The sequence below is a fragment of the Solea senegalensis genome, linkage group LG14 (genome assembly GCF_019176455.1).
Source record: "Solea senegalensis isolate Sse05_10M linkage group LG14, IFAPA_SoseM_1, whole genome shotgun sequence".
Classification (NCBI taxonomy): Eukaryota; Metazoa; Chordata; class Actinopteri; order Pleuronectiformes; family Soleidae; genus Solea; species Solea senegalensis.
In genome coordinates this window covers 21,740,927-21,760,043 of record NC_058034.1, presented here as the reverse complement: position 1 = coordinate 21,760,043, position 19,117 = coordinate 21,740,927, and the positions used below count along the sequence as shown (strand labels likewise).

General features: G+C 39.3%; 1 protein-coding gene across 1 annotated transcript in view; it reads right to left on the bottom strand.

Annotated features, from left to right (window-relative positions):
- The window catches only part of LOC122780929 (desmoglein-2-like), a 51,947-nt gene that overhangs the window by 9,534 nt on the left and 23,296 nt on the right, over positions 1 to 19,117 (bottom strand). The window contains 2 exon segments of the mRNA XM_044044365.1: positions 420 to 589; positions 2,409 to 2,547. Coding sequence (XP_043900300.1) covers positions 420 to 589; positions 2,409 to 2,547 — 309 coding nt within the window.

Genomic DNA, 19,117 nt, shown 5'->3' with positions numbered 1-19,117 from the left:
ATTCGTGTATTATGAGGTATCCACACTAAAAAAACGTTTCCCATAAACACAACATCGCTTCAAGTGTGTTCATCCACATGGAATCCCCCATAACCACTCTGTAGATTCACCAAATCCAGAGAAGAAAATGTTGAGTCGCACACTTTTTGAAAATAAAGCTTTATATGAATAAGTATACATCGCAATCAAATAAAACGGATGGAATGAACCAAGCCAGGAGGACAAACACAAGACACACAAACAAGGGGACACTTTGAATATTAGTGACAGCACAGCAGAAGAGAGTGTGCTGGGATTATTATTATTAGTTGTAAACATGAAAAGGCATCGGTGTGAGATAAAATCACTCCTGATTCGAGGAAAAACTAAAGCGGATTCTCCGGAACTCGTCTTCGTGTGTGGGAAACAGTTGCACTCACCTCTCTGTCAAGCGTCGGCTCTTTGACGTACACTTTGCCCGTCTTTGCGTCGATGGTGAACATGTGACCTGTGCCTGCTGGCTCCTGGCTGATGATGCTGTAGGAGATCTCTGAATTAATATGTCCTGCTTGGTCCTTATCTTTCCCCACAATCTGCATGACAAAGGTTCCTGTAGTGGATCAAAAAAAACTAAAAATCAAGTCAACGTCCAGTGGGCTTGTTCACGTGGACAAATACTGTAAGGCCACGATGTTCAGTTACCTTTCTATACAGATCACGTCTGATGGTTCACATTCAAAACTACTAAGTGTCATGTGATTACCACTGTTTTCATGTTCGTTTGTGGCCACGTTCATTAGAATTGAAGTTAAACATTCCTTGATTCCCTCCACTTTAGCTTGAGTGACGTCTAGTGCACGATTTAGGACAATTTAGTGGCAGAAATGGAATATACTACCAATAAGTATGTTTGTATAAACATACAATTGCTTTATAATAAAGATTCTTAGGTACTCGTAACCTTAGATGAAGCCTTTTATGCATACTTTAGGTCATGGTCATGCCATCTTGTGCTGCAGTGTTTCTAGCAGAATAAAAGCAGTTTTGTGTGGACTTACTATGTACTGTAAATCAAGACAAATGGCTCCACCAAAGAAGAGAGAGAGAGTGTTTACATCCTTGGCCACCATAGTTTCGGTAAAGGGAGGGGTGAGCAAAAGAGTCACTACTCGATGTCACTAATTCGTACACACTGGTCCTTTAAACCTTCACTTTTGACATTGCATCATTTTCTGACTCTAAAATAATGACATCGCTGCCATAAATAGTCCCATTCTCATGCCTCAGGCATGTACTTCCACATTCATATGGATCATTTACTGATCAACATAAGGTTTGGATTTTCCTTTTTTTTCTCAGTTACGTGTTCAGATATCTCTGAAAATGATTTTCTACAGAACATCATTTTTACTGACCTTGATCTTTAAATGTTCATTGTGTGGAAAAATGTTCTCAACAAATTGGAGAATAGTCTCAATATCTGCATTGACTTACAAAAACACCACAATACCAGTGTGGTCCTTACTTTAAGACAATAACTACTCAAGTAGAAGTAAAAGTACTCATGAAAATTATTACTTGAGTAAGAGTAAAAAATTATGCAGGGAAAATACTATATAATATAATCTAAAGTAATATAAAGTACTCAAGAGTACAAGTACTGAGTTTCTGCGGAGTTTCCCTGGATTTATCTTTTTTCAGAGCAACACAAATGGTACAAAATAGACACAACATAATATAAAATAGCAATGTTCAAATTAAGATATGTTAAATAATAATATTTTAAATAAAACAATAAATACCGTCTTTATAATAAAATCAATAACCCTTGAATTAAAACAATAATACATACTTTGGGAAATTAAATACATCACCCTTTAACTAAAAGTACAATAAATTAGGATTATCCAGTTCAGATACTGAACTAGACAGCTGAAACCCGGCGTCCGGAGTGTACAACAGAACACTGCGGCTAACAGCTGAGCGGCTAACAGCTGGTGCTGCGGCATGGAGTCACATGACAACACTTGTCATGTGACTCAACTGGCTGCATTTGATTGGCAAGATTTTGTCAGCCATGGCCGACAGGGAGAGAACTAGATCGTGCAAGCAATACAAAAAAAAAAAAAGATATTAAAAAATAAAGTAATGACCGTTTAGCCAAATGGAACGGTGTAAGTACCGTTCTTTCTTCAAATAAATACTCACAAAAGTAAAAATATGTTGCAATAAAACCACTCCTAAAATGACAATTTATCCAAAAAGTTACTCATGTATTTGTAATGGAGTAAATGTGGCACGTTACTATCCACCTCTTGACTAAAACACACTAGAACACATGTTTTCTCACTGAAACTGCTCGTCTCAGACGACTGAGAGGAGAAGCAGACACTAGACACAGTGTGGTCATTTCAAAAGTCCAGCATTACCTGGTTTGCTTGCCTCTTTGATGCTCCCAGATTGCTGCTCAAAATATGGAGAGTTGTCATTCTGGTCTAGGACTGTGACCACCAGCGGGATGTTCTCTTCTGCTACACTTCCATTTCTGTATTTAGCAACTCCAGTCAACTGCAGAAGTCACATGAAGAGAAAGGGCACAATTAGACAGTGAATAATGTGTGATTTGGGCTGATCTCAAACGAAAGATGGTCTATGTGAAACATTTGTGGCGATTTCTTTGGTTGTGCCTCTGGTGGTCCGACGTTGTACTTTGGGTTCAGTGGGTAAAGTAGTTAAGACTGTCAGAAATTGTGCTACTATGACCTACAGTAGGTCTACTGACATTTCATTTTGGGGTTACACGCATCACTTAGGACAGTTTTACAACATGTTCACGACAGAAGCCTGTAGGCCAGTCCTGGATAAGTCTTGTTGAAGAAACACAGAGACTTCCTGTCGGTGGCACCGCTGTCAAACCTGTTGTTGTTATTAATAATAATAATAATAATAATAATATTTAATAATACTAATAATTACGATCATGTGTTGTATAGGATGAGGATGCTAGAAAACCTTTAAAAAGTGTGGTCCTGCTCATGGAGGGCAGAATTGGACTGAGATTGTGCTGAAACACTCGCTCAAGCTTGTAACAAATAATGTTATCTTTGTTCTATACGAGCCTACAACCATCAACTCATCACCTGCTGTTCTTAAGAGGAAGGAAGTCTGACAATACAGTTGGACAGACCTACAACCAATCATGTCGTCGATGATGATGATGTATTCAGAGCAACGGAGAACATGTCAGCAAAGGTGCTTGTTGTGGTTTTCTAGCAATAATGACATGTAACAACTTCAAACTGCAGCAACAGCTAAATGTTGGATGTTTACAAAAGCTGGCAAGAAGTTTCTGAATTTTCTGAGATTCTGTAGTTGGCCAAAAATAGCGTCCATTCCAAGACGCATCTGTAGCGTGAAGCCATCTCAATGGCAGACTCAGCAACATGAGCAAAGCACCAGGTTAGAACCAGCAACCACTATCATTTCATCCGTGATGCGGCTTCCCTTAAAACCCGTAATGAGAAGGGAACTTACGTTGTAGGATGGACATATCTCGCGGTCCAGGATACCGGTGATGGTAACAAAGCCTGTTTCATGGTTCACCAAAAAGAGGTTGATGGGTGGTCTGTCTGCTCCCGGTCCAGAAAGATAGTAATCCACTTTTGTAGTGAGTTCCTGATCGGACCGAATCTAACAAGGAAACACAATTTGAATTTGCATTGTTGTAATTATTGCTGTTCATCCCAGAGACACAGGATTAGTAACTTTGAGACTATAGGACATACTTTTTACTTAAAAATTGCTGATTAAGACATTGTATAGTATTGATATTACAATAACCGTGCTGTCCAAACCAAGTGAAGCTTCAAGTTCGAGCACTACTGCAGACAAATGCAGAATCTGAGTTTAGTCAGACATAATAAAAATCATATTTGGAGGCTTTGACATCATCCATCCAGGATGGGTCTGGTTATTTTTTTAACATTGTTTTTGATGAAGAGAAGTCAAATGACCTTGGCGATGAATGGCTTGTGGGTGTAGTCTATGTTCTCCATCAACTTGGAAGGAGGAAGAATCCACGCTCTCTTCTTCCTCACAAGTGTCTTATTCTCCCCCTTGGCCTCAGCGCTGAGAGTCTGAAACAAAGCATATTAGTGGTATTAGTGTTATGTTCTTCTCTTTTCATCTGTTTTAGAAGTGTTAAATCTTGTGGAAAACCCTTAAATAAAATATTGAAAGTCTTCAGCTTTGGTTAAAATCCATACATCCAAAATGTGTAACCACGAATAAATGTAAATGTAATATAATAAAGGTTTCATGGCAGACTAATAGTTTGCTGTAGACAACACTTTGTTGTTGCTGGAGGTTAGTTTGTTATTTATATCCACTGTTTTGAATAAGTTATCATACTTCTATTTATATCCGGGGGTTTTTAATAGGCCAGACTGCTGCTATAATATGGTAGGACATCTTATGTATTGCCATTTTCTCTTTTGTCTACTTGACTTTTAGTTTTCTTATGTATTCTTATGTAGCTGTTAGACAACAGTACAACAAGCACTGCTCTCGGTAGGCAGTATACTTATCCTTGTTCAACCTTTGTTTATTTATACTGTAAAAAGTCCATACTGTGTATATTCTGCAAACTGTCTATAATGTACATTCTACTTTAACTCATTTTGTACAGTCTCAGTGTTAATATCTTTATACATTGTACATATTTTGGTAGTGCATGTTTATTATTTGTTTATCTTTATCTTTATCTTTACTGTAACAATGTAAATTTCCCCACTACGGGACAAATAAAGGACTATCTTATCTTGTCGTACAATGTTCTTATTCTGTCCTTATTTTTGTTTGTTTGCTAATTCTGGTCATTTTGCCCTTTTCACTTCTCCGTGAACTAATTTGTGTTTCCCTGGTCGGCTGCCCTGATCTTGCAAGGCTGGTTTTCATGCTAACAGACAGTAGGGGGCAGTGGAGACAGCCCCCCAATCTCATGTAACCATCACAATATCTCTAAAGCTGTTACATAAGGGTAAAACTCCTGCATAGCTCTGCATTAAAAGCTTAATGTTTCCAAACAGTGCTGAACAATATGGCTATCGTCTCGAGTCTCTGATGTCCTGCCTTAGTTTGTGATTCTGCTTTCTTTGGTTCACACCTGCAGAATACCTCGCTCACGAAAGTGATGTAAATTTAAAGGTGACATCGAATGCTTGTATCACACATATATGTTAGTTATGGAGGTCTACTTACATATATTAACTTTTATGGTTAAAAACCTACTAATTGCTGCAAACGAGCCGATCAAAATATTTCCTCACTGACACTCTCGTCAGCTGCGCTGTTTCAGACCAAAATCACACCCCCAGAACATGGACTGTGTTGTGATTGGCCAGCCAACGAGAGCTTTCCCATTGTGCTGTGATTGGCCAGGTACCTGGAAGTGACGTAATTGGTAGGCCAGCTCTCAGATACACAGCTCCCCCTCTGGCACGGTGGATGCTCTGCATCTCAGCAGCTACAACAAGAGTAGTTCTTCTTCTTCTGCTGCGGTTGAATGTACGCAACCGGATGTGCCCGCAACAGGAGGAGCTACGGTGGTGAGAGGAGTGGTGAGGATTTCTGATGACGACATTAAATTACGGAATTTAATGTCGATCCGCTTCGCAGGGCCCAGGAAAACACCTTTTTCTCATCAGTGGCTGAACTGTTTGTTCTGAAACTTTAGGGTTTCATAAACGAGGTAATGACGCAGATACACACACAAATGCAGCGTTAATTGGAGCTTCCGGTCTATGTCGCCTTTAAAAAGGTCCTCAGGAGATTTCCCTAAGCCATATACAGTAGATATCTATAGGTAACCTGTGCGTGTGAGTATTCATTCTATTTATTTTGGTTATAAAGGGCAGGCACTTCTCCCAGCCACAGTTTTCTTCTATTTTATTGTTAATTCATATTATTGCTTTTGACAAAGTTGCAAATTCCTTGTATGTGTGGATTGAAATGAACTAAACTAATCGTGAGTAATAATAGTTCAAATGTACATCATAGTTGTGCAGCCTGAGGCACTGACTCTGACTGACAATATGATTCTGCACAAATTTAAAATAATGTTTACCATTTCATCTCACCATACTCTCTCTGCATGAACCAAAATCTGTGACGAGGTAAAGCCACTGTCAGTCAATTTAATCCAAATTTGTGAACATTTTCCATGTTCTAATTTTACTTTATTTTCATAAAATACAAGAAATAAATAAAAAGTTCATATCGAGAAAAATGTATTCTTCTGGGTTTTTAATTTATCATCCTAAATTTGCACCATCAGCAGGGCCGCTCCAAGCCTTTCTGGGGCCCTAAGTGGAGTAGCCGATGCTTGACTAGGATCTACAGGATTTACTGTTTGTCCTCTGTACCTAATAAAATGGCGTCTGTTGTATTATTTCTTGTCTACTTGAAGATTCTTCATTGCCAAACGCTCGTTAGCTGCACAACATCATTACAAGTCAAACTCAGCTTTGTATAACAAAGTGTTATATAATTGCGTCATGTTATAAAACTCGCTGTATGTGTATTTGTGACCTCTTCAGGAAAATAAACGCTGACCTTGTCATGACCAGGAGTCCACATGGAGACTAAAGGAACTTGGCTGTTGCTGTCACTTGTTTACCGTGACATTAATCTATTTTGCATCTTTAAAACATTCATTCCTCATTCCCGTTACTGATCGCGGTCGTAAAAATATGCTGCATCAACCGTCTCCATTTCAGCTCACATTGATCTGAAATTGTGGTAAATATGCATGATTGATTGACTTGATCTTTCATTGGTATTTACTATCTACTGCAAACATAGTACAGCTTTAACTATAACTCACAAACAATAAAGCCTCTGCTAAATCCACAGATTAACTCTTTACCACAGTGTACCCTGAGAAAAGGTTGTAGACTCTGGCTGCAAAACAAACCCCTAATGCAGGTGTCTCAAACTCAAATGCCCAACTTTTTTGGGAAAAGCAACAGTTGTGGTGGATGTTATGAGCTCATATCATTTTTTTTTTATATATGTGAGCTTTTCTGTCTTTTACTTCTTTTGTCTTTTATCCATTATTCTGTACAACACTTTGGTCCACTGTGCTTTACAAATAAATTTGGATTGGATCAATTCAAAATATAAGCGGTTGTTTTAATATGCAACAATAACAAAAAAAACATTTATGATGCAAAATTAATCTACTCATTTAAAAATAAAAACATATAGAAATGACTCGTAACAACTTGATATTGTTTGGAGGGCCACATGTGGCCGCCGGGCTGCCACTTTGAGACCCCTGCCATAATGCAAAGCCTTTGGATATATGTGCCATACTTTATTGTCTATTTTCCTCAAAATTAAAATGTAATTTACAAACTTGGCAACATGTTCTGCTGAAGAAGCCCCAAAAACCAGCGCTGTAGACGCTACAATATCAAATAGAGCAGTAACTAATGGTTATTTTCATATTCTATTTTGTGACATTTTTCAGCTTCTTAAGTGTGAATATTTTCTATCGATTAATCTGTCGATTATTTTTGTTGATTAATCGTTTGGTCCATAAAACCTCATATTGAAAAATATTGATCAGTGTTTGTGAAACCTGGAAATGACAATGTTCTCAAACGTCTTGTATTCAGTTTTAATTATTACTTTGTCTTATGAAGCAAATAAACCAGGTAATGTTCACATTTAAGAAGCTGAAAAATCACAGAAACGTGTTTTAATTCTTTAGAAATGACTCAAAATGAATAATTTAATAATCGATTAATCCAGTAATCGTGTAAGCCCTAATATCAAGTAGACCCTCATTTTCCCATAGACTTTAATTAAATTTTGTAGTTGCTCATCCTGTTATAATCACAGATAAACATATTGTGTGATTGCTTATATACTACTACTACTACTACTACTAAACATGAGAGCACAACTACTGCAGAACAATTTCTTAACTGAACTTTTCCATCAGAATTAACACAAGCGTACGAATAAGGACAATAAACACTCACCAGCACTACCAGCAGCAGCAGGAGGACCATTTCTGGGCTGTGTGGAACCATGAGTGCAGGGGATGTCAAGTCCGTCTGTCCTTCCACTGAGCGTGCCGACGATATATAATAACAGACAACTGAGCACAAACTGGTTATCAGTTCCACTGAAGTCACACCTCTGTTGTCTTAATGCGCCTCATTGCACCCACATGCCCACCACCTCCTCCTTCTTTTTCTTTGTTTTTTTTTGTTTTCTTTTTAAATGTGTGTCTGCTCACTGCCATACAGTTTTGAAGGTCAGCGTAATCTAAGGGGTTGAACACTTCAAACTTCCAGGCAAAAGACACTCAAAAACAGCACTGTTCACAAAATCATCTGCTATTCTTCTCTCCTGTAGATTAAGATCTAAGATTTAAGATTGGATTAAGAAGAAGCAATCCTGAACAGAAAAACAGGTTTTAGGGGTCAAATGTTATGTATGATTCATTTCTGAAGAAGCCCTGTGAGCCGGCTTCTTCAGAAATGAAACATGTTTTTCTTTGTCAAATGTCATAAGAAAAGAATAATTATGTAATGTGTGATGATAATGGGGGTGGGACTAGATAAGCTTTTGCTTCTCCCACTGTCCCTTTCGGTTATGTGTATTGTGTGAACTACACTGATGTGTGATGAGTGATCTAAATGTCATGACCGAAATAAACATATGAATAAATAAATAAATACATAAATAAATAAATTCCTAATATTAGGGGCCATGGACCTGTGCAAGGGACAAGAGATAAAAATTAGCCTTTGACTATCATCTTATATATTAACATTTGTCTTATGTTCATTGATTTACGCCATCCCAGTCTTAAAAAGTGAGGTTTGCGATCGTCATTCCTGGCTGACGATCAGGTGATGAATGCTTGTCATAGCGCTGCACTGAAAGTGAAAATTTGTACTGCTGCTAAAAAAGAAAATGAAAAACAGGGTTCAAACACCTTGGTTGACATCAAATTCAAGGATTTTCCAGAACCAGTTTGGCTTGTTTTCCCTTTCATTGTGGGCTTCATCTGTAACTGAACACCATGAAAGTAAAGATACTTAAGGAAGAGTTCCTTGAATCAGAGTATTAGTTCCTTGAATCTGATTATTTTTTGTTTTTGAAAATACAAAAATACAGTAGTTTTTTGCAGAGTATCTGGTATTTCATTTTAAAATACATGCATTTTTGCTCACATGTGACTATTTCTGTGTAAAACTAATTATTGATTTCTGCATTTTTTGCAGGAGCTTTGGGGGATTTGGTGAATTGGATAACTCTACATGTGTGTAAGGTGTAAGTGTGAGGGTGAATGCGATGGACTGGCAACCTCCCTGCCTTTTGATTCTCAAATTCTCACAGAATTTGTTACCACAACTATGCAGACGACACACAAATTTACATCGCCCATATCACCTGACAACTGTAGCCCAACACAAGCGCTCAACGACGGCATTGCGCAAATTAATGAGTGGATGTGCCAACAACAAACTCCCAGAAGGAACAGGTCTGCAAAATCAATTCATTCTTTTAAATCCAGCCTGAAGACCTACCTGTCTACCACTGCGTTTCAATAAAAACTAGTACAAATTGGCGTGTTTTTTGTGTCGGTACAACAAACGCACTTGGGCGAGTTTGCGTAGGGTGCAAAACGCCAAAATGGACGCCAAAATTGAGTTGAGGCCATAGTTACGGTCGACTTTTTTGTTCGTCTTGGTCTATAACATCTTCCATCAAGTTCCGGGAAATTCGGTGGAACTCAAATTTGCCTCTGTTTTCAACTTAGGGGGCGCTATAGAGACCATGAGCAACGCCCGGGTCTGGGAACTTTGCCAATATTGCATTTTCGTCAGACCTCACCTCCATGCAAAGTTTCAAGAGAGATTTTATGCACGTTAACCTCCTCAAAGACACGGATATATAATCTATATAATAATCTAAAGCAGGAGTGCCCAACCAGTCGATCACAGTCTACTGGTAGATCGCGGACAGATCCCAAGTCGAACGCGAGGGGTGTTGGAACTAAAAATTTTTTTTTATTTTTTTTATTTTTTTTTATTTTTGGGGTGTGTATATTTTGTATGTGTGTTATATTTCGTATTAAATGTACACTACAGCCTATCATCAGTATCTTAAACACGTCCCAAAAAAAAGTATAAAAAAAAAAGAGAAAAAGAGGTAGGTCACGTTTAACCAACGGTCGCACGTGACGTGAGTCACACAAAGTTGAAAATCAACTTGGTTACAGTCCTTTTGTAAACACGGCTGAGGGGAAACGAGTCAAGACCCACCATTTTCACCCTGAATGGGAGGAAGGAATTTTGTTTATTTTCATTCAAAGCCTGTCTGTTTGATCTGCAATGCAATGGTGGCGTTGGCCAAGAAAGGGAACCTAGAGCGGCATTTTAAAACAGTACACGGGCGCTACGAGAGGGACTTCCCTACAAAAACGCCTTTATGCGCCACAAAAGTCTGGGACTTGAAAGCACAGCTTGCCGCACGACAGTCAATCTTCACCAAGCCGAAGACCCAGGGTAAGGCCGCAACTATTGCTTCCTATTGCGTCAGTCACGTCCTTGCTATGCACAAGAAGCCATTCAAAGACGGCGATATGGTGAAGGATGCCTTTCTCGAGGCAGCGGATAGCCTTTTTGCCCACTTATAAAACGGATACCGTGAAGGCCATTAAAGAAGTGCAACTCTCCCGACAGGCAGAGAAGCAGAGACAGAGAGACAGGCAGAGAAGCAGAGACAGAGAGAGAGAGAGCGAGGGACAGGCAGAGAAGCAGAGACAGAGAGAGAGAGAGACGAGAGAGAGAGAAAGGCAGAGAAGCAGAGACAGAGAGACAGGCAGAGACAGAGAGAGAGAGGGACGGTTTGGTTCATATTAAGGTCAGTTACACACACATTATCCCTCATGCACACCTTACACTACTGACTACACTGAGCAGAATCAGAATCAGCTTTATTGGCCAAGTATGTGAACACATACAAGGAATTTGAGTCCGGATTTATCCAGCACACGCTGTACATTAAACGTAAACATGAACATACATAAACATCAACATAACTTAACATAAATAAATTATTTTAATTTATTTTAAATTATTTTAGTTATAAGGTTTTTTTTGTCTGTTATTGCTGATTCGTTTTGTTTATCTAACTCATTTTTTATTTATTAAGGGCCATGAACCTGTGCATATATTAACATTTTTTATGGTCAGTTGAGATGATCACATGGGGGTGACCATGGTGTCATATAGGTCATAGGCCATGACTAATTGGAAACAGACAGATGATCTGTGCTGCCAATTATTTAATCACAAACATCGAGGCAAAATGGCCTGGGGGGGTACATGATGCCAGAATCTTCAGGGCAAGCTCAGTGGCACAGAGGCTTGTTCAAAGTAAGAGAATATCTCAAAATCAACATTCATTATGTTTCAATGTGTCACATCACGTACATGACATCCATTCCTTTCTCACCATGCAGGGGAGTTTTAAGGTATCCTCGTCCTAAAAATGACTTGGTCCGCGCTTCAAGACGATTTACGCTCGTCGTCCTGATGACGCGACGCTGTCAGGGCGTTCTGAGGACAGTCTGCTCCGATCAACAGTCGCGCTGGGGGCAGGTGGGTGGGAGAAGCCGCAGCGAGTGCACATGTCCGCGGCGAGGTCTGGGCGGGGGTTCGCCGATCTATAGTCGGTCGCGGCGCACCACCGGCGGAGGAAATTTCATGTCAAACTTATGTGTGACACTGTTGTATGATGAAGTCGGCATCAATTCATGGAAAAAACTGTTGAAAAGTTTAAATATGGAGATTAAAGGTTTCTGCCCAACAGTAATCTCCAATACTTATTGACCTAAATGGATTTCTTAAAACACTATACTTCTTTTTTTTTTAAAAAAAAAACAACCTAAAACTTTTTTGAGTTTTCGTTGACTAAAATTGGACTAAAACTATCACATATAGAAATGACTGAAACGTGACTAAAACTAATAAGTGTTTTAGTCCAAAAGACTAAAACTAAGACTAAATCTAGAATGGCTTCCAAAAACAACACTGCACAGTACACCATCCAGAGAAACACCCAGACCACTGGAGAAAACTGCTGAACAGTCCAGACCAGGAGCTGAGCTGCTGAGTGTTGAATACCAGAAAATGGAAGAGAGGTGATGCTTGTCCATGAAAATAAACCTCTTTACCACTACAGCACAGTTTCTCTTACTGCAAATTTGATTGGTCTTTGTATATTTGACTACTTATTAAACTATTCAATTTAATCAACACATTTAATTAAGATTTTCTGCAAAATGTTTATCTCATTTGGTCTGTTTACATAGCAATGCTGACACCTACTGGTGATTTACTGGTACTTCTGCCAACAATGACACTCGCAATGGATAAGATAAGGATAATTTAATAGCATTTAACAGAGCCTTGTAGTAACGTATAAATACGGTAATAAAAATCAAAAAATAGTCTGATAATTCATAAATAACATCGATGGAGGGGGGCCCAAAAAATACAGTCTGCCTTGTATCGTCCATTTATTTAATCCGGCTCTGGTTATTGTTTTTCTCTGATTTCATTTCACACACACACACACACTTAATACACACTACATATTGCTGTTCAACAATCTTCATTAAAGAAGACAAAGAAAATCTCTCTGTCCAAGTGCCTTGATTCTCTAACTGGATTCATAGTCCATTATCCGCCACCTCAACCAGCAATCCTTCTTCCTGAGGCTTGCCCCTCAAACATTGGTCCTTCGAGCCGGATTGAGTGCAATTATGTTTCAATGTGTCAAATCTTTACATGACATAATAATATAATCTGGTAAAGCACCATCTACTGGTCAAAGGCGGTAGCATGGTCTGAACACATCAAGACATGCTGTCAAACTGACAAGCAGCAGACCAGACAGCGTGAAGCTGCATGGACTTTCTGTGTGGTTCCGATATTATGTGTGCGTTCTTGAGGAAATGTAAGTGTGTTCTGCTTACTATTTGTGGATATTTGATTATCATTCCTGTTTGTGTTGCATGGAACATATTTTGTGAGCTTGAGTGGATAAATGGCTTGTGTCTCAGTAGCAGTTCACTTTGCCTTTGCTCGCATCAATATTGCAACTGAGTTTATTGTGTTTGTTACCATGCTTTCCTAACAGACATTTAAATGTTCAATTATTCACCGACAACATATTTCTGTTATGCTATTCTTAAGTGGCAGTTTTGCAGCTGTTAAGATTGTTTATTGATGTAACTACAGAATAATATTCTGACCATTTTGTGACACGTTATTGTTTTTCTCTGATTTCAGACCACACATACATACACACACACACACAAACCTAATACACACTAAATATTGCTGTTCAACAATCTTCATTAAAGAAGACAAAGAAAATCTCTCTCCATTATCCGCCGCCTCAACCAGCAATCCGCCCCTCAAACAATGCTTTTGTTTTTCTCTCTCACCTATGTTTATCTGTTTTGTTTTAACAGCATAAGTGGTCTTGAAAGTTTGTAAGTGACTGAGTAGTAGGTGATGTGGGCATGAAAAATACAAAGTCTGAGGCCATTCATAAAGTGTGTAAAGCCTTTTCCGTAACATCCAAAACAGCACAAGCAATGATAAAATTAATACAGACCTCAGGTGGTGATGAAGATGTAGGCCTTGTGCACACAGGAAAAAGAAAAATCAGGTTAGCGGCTGAACAGGTCAATATCGTTACGGTCAAAGCAAATGCTGGGGCCCTGTTTGGGGGCCAGGACCTTCTTTTAGTTTCTAGTGCATAGACTATATTACCAGAGGGTGTCACTGTTGAGCAGGGTTTCATCACTCTCCCTAATGATAGGTCAGGATATGTTAAAATCCCCATTGCTAACACAAATAAACAGGACAAACTGTTTTGGATGTTACGGAAAAGGGCACGAGTAGTGGCTCTAGAAGGTTCGGGTCTCTGCCTAGTCTGAATCTTACCTCAATCCAACCCAGGAAAGGTATTTGTGTCTCGTTCGCCACCAATTCCATCAGCTGCTCCGACCCTAACAGTTCATCAAGTGGTCTCACCGTGTGATGTGGTAAGTTCAGTTTTCTCCATTCTTCATTAATGAAACACGCTTGGGCGCCTGTGTCCCACAATGCTTCTCCTGGAACTGCATCTAGCTGGCAATGGATGGATGGATCTCTTCCCAATCAGGTTCAGGAGTCTTTCTGTTCATCGAGGTGGAAGGTAGTTGACTTTACTTGCAGCTATAAGAGGTGTGTGAGGGGGAACCGTAACCTGTTTGGTGGGACTGGATGAACAGTCATGGGCTACTGGGTCCCTGCTCAGCAGCCCTCTCCAGTTTCCCTGCTCCTCTCAGCTCCGACGACAGCCTCTGGACTGGCCACATTTATAGCAATGCCTGCAGGACTCACCCAACTGAGCTTCTTGGCATGCCCGACAGCCCCTGAGTCTTGTTCGATTATAAGTGGTTGTTCGCTCATTTTGGTTTTTCTTAGTAGCCTCAATCTTGCGATACGTTCGACAGCCGATGCAGCAGATCTGATGAAGTGTCCACTTTAAAGTGACCTCGGAGGATGGTCTTAAGTGCAGGAAGTGTCAGTCCCCTCTTTATTTCAAGCATTTCTCTCAGATGCAAGCCTGGGCTTACTGCACAGATGACTGCTTCAATAATCTCTGCTTCAGAATGTTGTTTCTGCTGTCCAGACTTTATCTAATTGATAAGACTTGTATAGGACAATTTGTCTTTCTGCCCTGCCTCTCCAATCTGTCCATGGATCCGAAACTCTCGCCTCAGGGTCACCTCTGGCAGTTTGGTTCATATTGGTGTGGTGGACATAGCATCTACTGACAGTGTTCTTGTTTTGGGTCTTACCTCCAACAGCCCAATTTTCTCTTCCAGCTGTTGTCGAGCTTCATCCTGTTCCAGCTGCAATGTCTCATACTTGTCTTTCAGAGCATCTAGTTCACTAGGCTCATGTTGTATCGTCTCTGGTGTACTTGGGCTTAACTGCTTTAGGGAACACACAAAAGGACAGAAGGTTCTGCAGAAACTGCTGAAACGACTCCAAATCTTCCTTATCCTCGACTACATCTAGGGTAGTCTTAGCCAATCTGATGAGGGCACGGCGAGCTTTGCCGCCAAACCCTCCCAATGGCTCACTACACTTTAGGTGCTCGCACACAGAAATGAGCTCCGATTTCTCCGATGTCAACAGGGTTCTGCTTACTTCGTCCTGTAACTGTTCCATTGTTCTTCTCCTAATGTTGGTCCAGGTTCGTCTCCGTCGGATGGACCACTGACTGGATCACCCTCCCGGCTAGCTCGCCAACATATGTAGCAGGGATGCAGAATGAAGACATGCTGGCTCAGACTGTTGCTACACATTTAATGTTGGTTTTCTGCAAAATGCAAAAATAGGACTTATATTGACAATTTCCACACAGCATTCTCCGATTGTGGTCTCGTACACAGGAATTCTCATTCTCTGACGTAATCACAATAACGACCCAATACCAAAAATGCATACAAATGACATACTAAACCATTTTCATAATAAACCACGGCAATAACTATACACAGAATATTAATACGAGCAGCGGGCGCCCTCGCGAGGGTTCATTGTCAAGGTATCTGCCCCGCACTCGCGCTACTACCCCAACATGACGGCAGTAAACGGACATTAGCTGCTAACTGGCTAATCAACACAGTTAATGCGGCGAACCGCTCATACAAACATTTTAAACATACACAGGGTTACTCGTGTACAGTGTAAACATTCTCTAAACTCCACGCTCTAACCTAAAATCACTAGCTTACCTGCAAAATGCAAAAGTAGGACTTATATTGACAATTTCCGCACAGCATTGATTGTGGTCTCGTACACAGGAATTTTCATTGTCTGACATAATCACGCGAGAGTTGCACCCTGTGACTCTCCCGCACCGACGCTTCTCCTGTAGCGCGTCTGACACCTACTGGCGATTTAAGGTTACTACACCTTCAAAATTGCACTGGCAATATAAACACTGTACTCTGCGTTTTTAACCAGAAATAATGACTCTCTTTCTATAACCGAATAAAAAACATCTATTAAACTTTTAAACTTTATAGAAATACACTGTTTAATGAGTTTCAACAGGCTTAATATGCCACATAAGAAAATGATGTATGTAAGTTTCAAAATAAAAAAGGAAACAGCACAGACATATAAATTCTTCTTCTTCTTTGTCTTTATTGTTATTATTATTGGGTTTTGTGTGTGTGTGTGTGTGTGTGTTCGTCAGGCACTCGACTATAGAGCTCTGTATGAAGTCCCAACTCCTCATTTCTACGTGGAGGCCAATAAGATGCCCACAGCACGGGTGAGTGAAACCCTGAATATTCACACATATTTGATGTATTTTAACTTGGGGGTCACTCGTAAATTACAGGTTAGAGGTCACGTTGATATATGAAAGGTGTGTTTGACAGAAAAAAATACATATTTCTGTCACCTCCCTCAAATAGCTGGTTGAAAAGATAAATGGTGCTTTTCTGCTTTTACTATTTTCTGCCACAAGGTGGCAGCATTGCACCTCCACTGTTTTGGAATTAACTGAAAAGTGCTTCACACATAAGATGAGAATTGACTTTGTTGATGGCTCAGAGGCAGACGCGTGATTAATATGAAATCAGGATGGAATTAGATATAAAATCACATCAATTTACACAAATACAGATTATTTTAACCTTTAAAAACAACAGCAAATGTGTTTAGTTCACAATCAAACGTATTTTTAAATATATATATATATATATATATATATATATACATATATATATAAATGTAAAGATTTTTTAATCACTTACATACAACAGAGTATCAGGGTCAAACTGGGGAGGAAAAAAAACCGAATCCTTCAAGAATAAAGTCGTAATATTTTGAGAATAAAGTCGTAATATTTTTAGAATAAAGTTGTAATATTTGGAGAATAAAGTCAGAATATTATGAGAATAAAGTTGTAATATTTTGAGAATAAAGTCTTAATATCGCGAGAATAAATTCTTTTTTATCATTATCTAATTTACTATTATTAAACAGAACACTGATGTAACCAACTTCGACCATTACCAGCCATTTCCTTCTCCAGTCCAGAAAAGAGATGATTTCCTCCTCGTCTGTCTTTATGATTCCAAACAAACTCATTTTCAGAAGCCGCAGTGAGTGCACACGTCCGCGGCGAGGTCCGGGCGGGGGTTCGCTGTAAACGACCTTAGCGGCGCACCACCGGCGGAGGAACTTTCATGTCAAACTTATGTGTGACACTGTTGTATGATGAAGTCGGCATCAATTCATGGAAAAAACCTTTGAAAAGTTGAAGTGAAGTTCACACACTTTTAAAACGTTATTTTACAACAAACCATTTATGCTGCTCAGTATAAATAGCTTCTGTTGTAAGAGTCAGACTTGTATGTCTGAGGTTATGAGTTTGAATCCAACGATGAAATACTAAAGTATGCCTTTTTTTTAAATTTGGATGACATACTAAAGTATGACTTTTTTTGTCACATTTTGGACGACATACTAAAGTATGCCTTTGCGTTTGAAACACCCCATTCTGTGACTGGCTGATGAATACTTGCGTTGAACGAGCAGTTGAACAGATGCACCACACGGAATAATGTATAATTGTACTCTGCGTGACATTGCAGGTTGTAGAGGTGAGCTTGCTTCTACTGTGATAGTTACGCTATGTGACAGGTTATACTGCAGTGCTGTCATAACAGATCAAAGAGGTAATGATTCACCGATCCAAACAATGAGATTCATCTTCATGCCAATGAGGTTGACATGCATCTGTGCTGGTGATATAGCGTATGTGCCACATGTGACAGTTGCACAAGAAAGCCTTTAAGGCAAAACAGACCTGATTCCTGGTGACATGAGAACGAGAGGTTTCAGACTTTCTCAGCCTTCAGTCCCATAAAAGCCACACACCGGCTGCTGTTCACTGATGCAATAATGCTCACAAAAGTACACTAATGTTATACATACTCTGTTTCTATCATGCGGAGAGTGGACAAAATACGTACATTTCAAGGAAAGCAAATATTTTGTGGTTGGTCTCATCTTTTAAGTGGAAAAAAGTGAGTTAGAGGGATTTTATTGATCTGTATTTGGTATATGAGTGGTTTCAGATATTGAGGTTTGAAGTGTTGCTACTGTATAACATGTACTCTATAAATATTCAGTTCCATATGTTTGTCATTTAGAATGTCTAATTTGAGGAATTCTTTTTGAATTTGGGACTATATTTACTTTGTTTGATTACTTATCTGATGTTTTTTCAATATACAGATTTGAACAAATTGTTTGATAAAAAGGGCAAACTCACTTTTTTGCAGCGCTAGCAATTATCAAAAATGTTGAGTAATGCCGTAATCCCTTACGCATTTGATCCGGAGTCTGACCCAGAGTCAGAAATTTCAATTTCAATTTCAATTTTGAATTTTCTAGTTGACTTTTGTTGTTCATGTTATTACTCTGCACACAGTCTCAGAACAAGGTCAGTTGGTGGGCATGAAGCATTTATCCCGTCAAAATGCTGAACGACCAGGTTTTTTTTTTACAGTAGTGCTACAGGCAACGGCACTTGAAAGACGACCTCGATGACTGAGAACCTTCACAGTATACTATGTACTTTCAGTCATACTCTGTACTTGCCTCAGTTTACTGCCTACGTCTGTCTCCATATCAAACAAATCCCTTCCCAACACAGGAATGCTGTGTCGTGTGGAGCTGATAGTCTTACTCAGCATTGTGTGAACCCATTTGACAATGGTTTGAACATGTAATGGACTTTTTATTTTTTTATGTTTATTTAAAAGTCATGCACTGCAGTAGCCAAGGGCGATAAGTATAGAGTCTGGTTTCATCCACACACAGTAAAAAAGGGAAGAGGAATTTTGCTAATGTCACCTATCTATCTATCTATCTATCTATCTATCTATCTACAATCCCACCAACACAACTAATGGCAATAACACAAACTACAGTATAACAAATCAGATGTAAAAACTAAA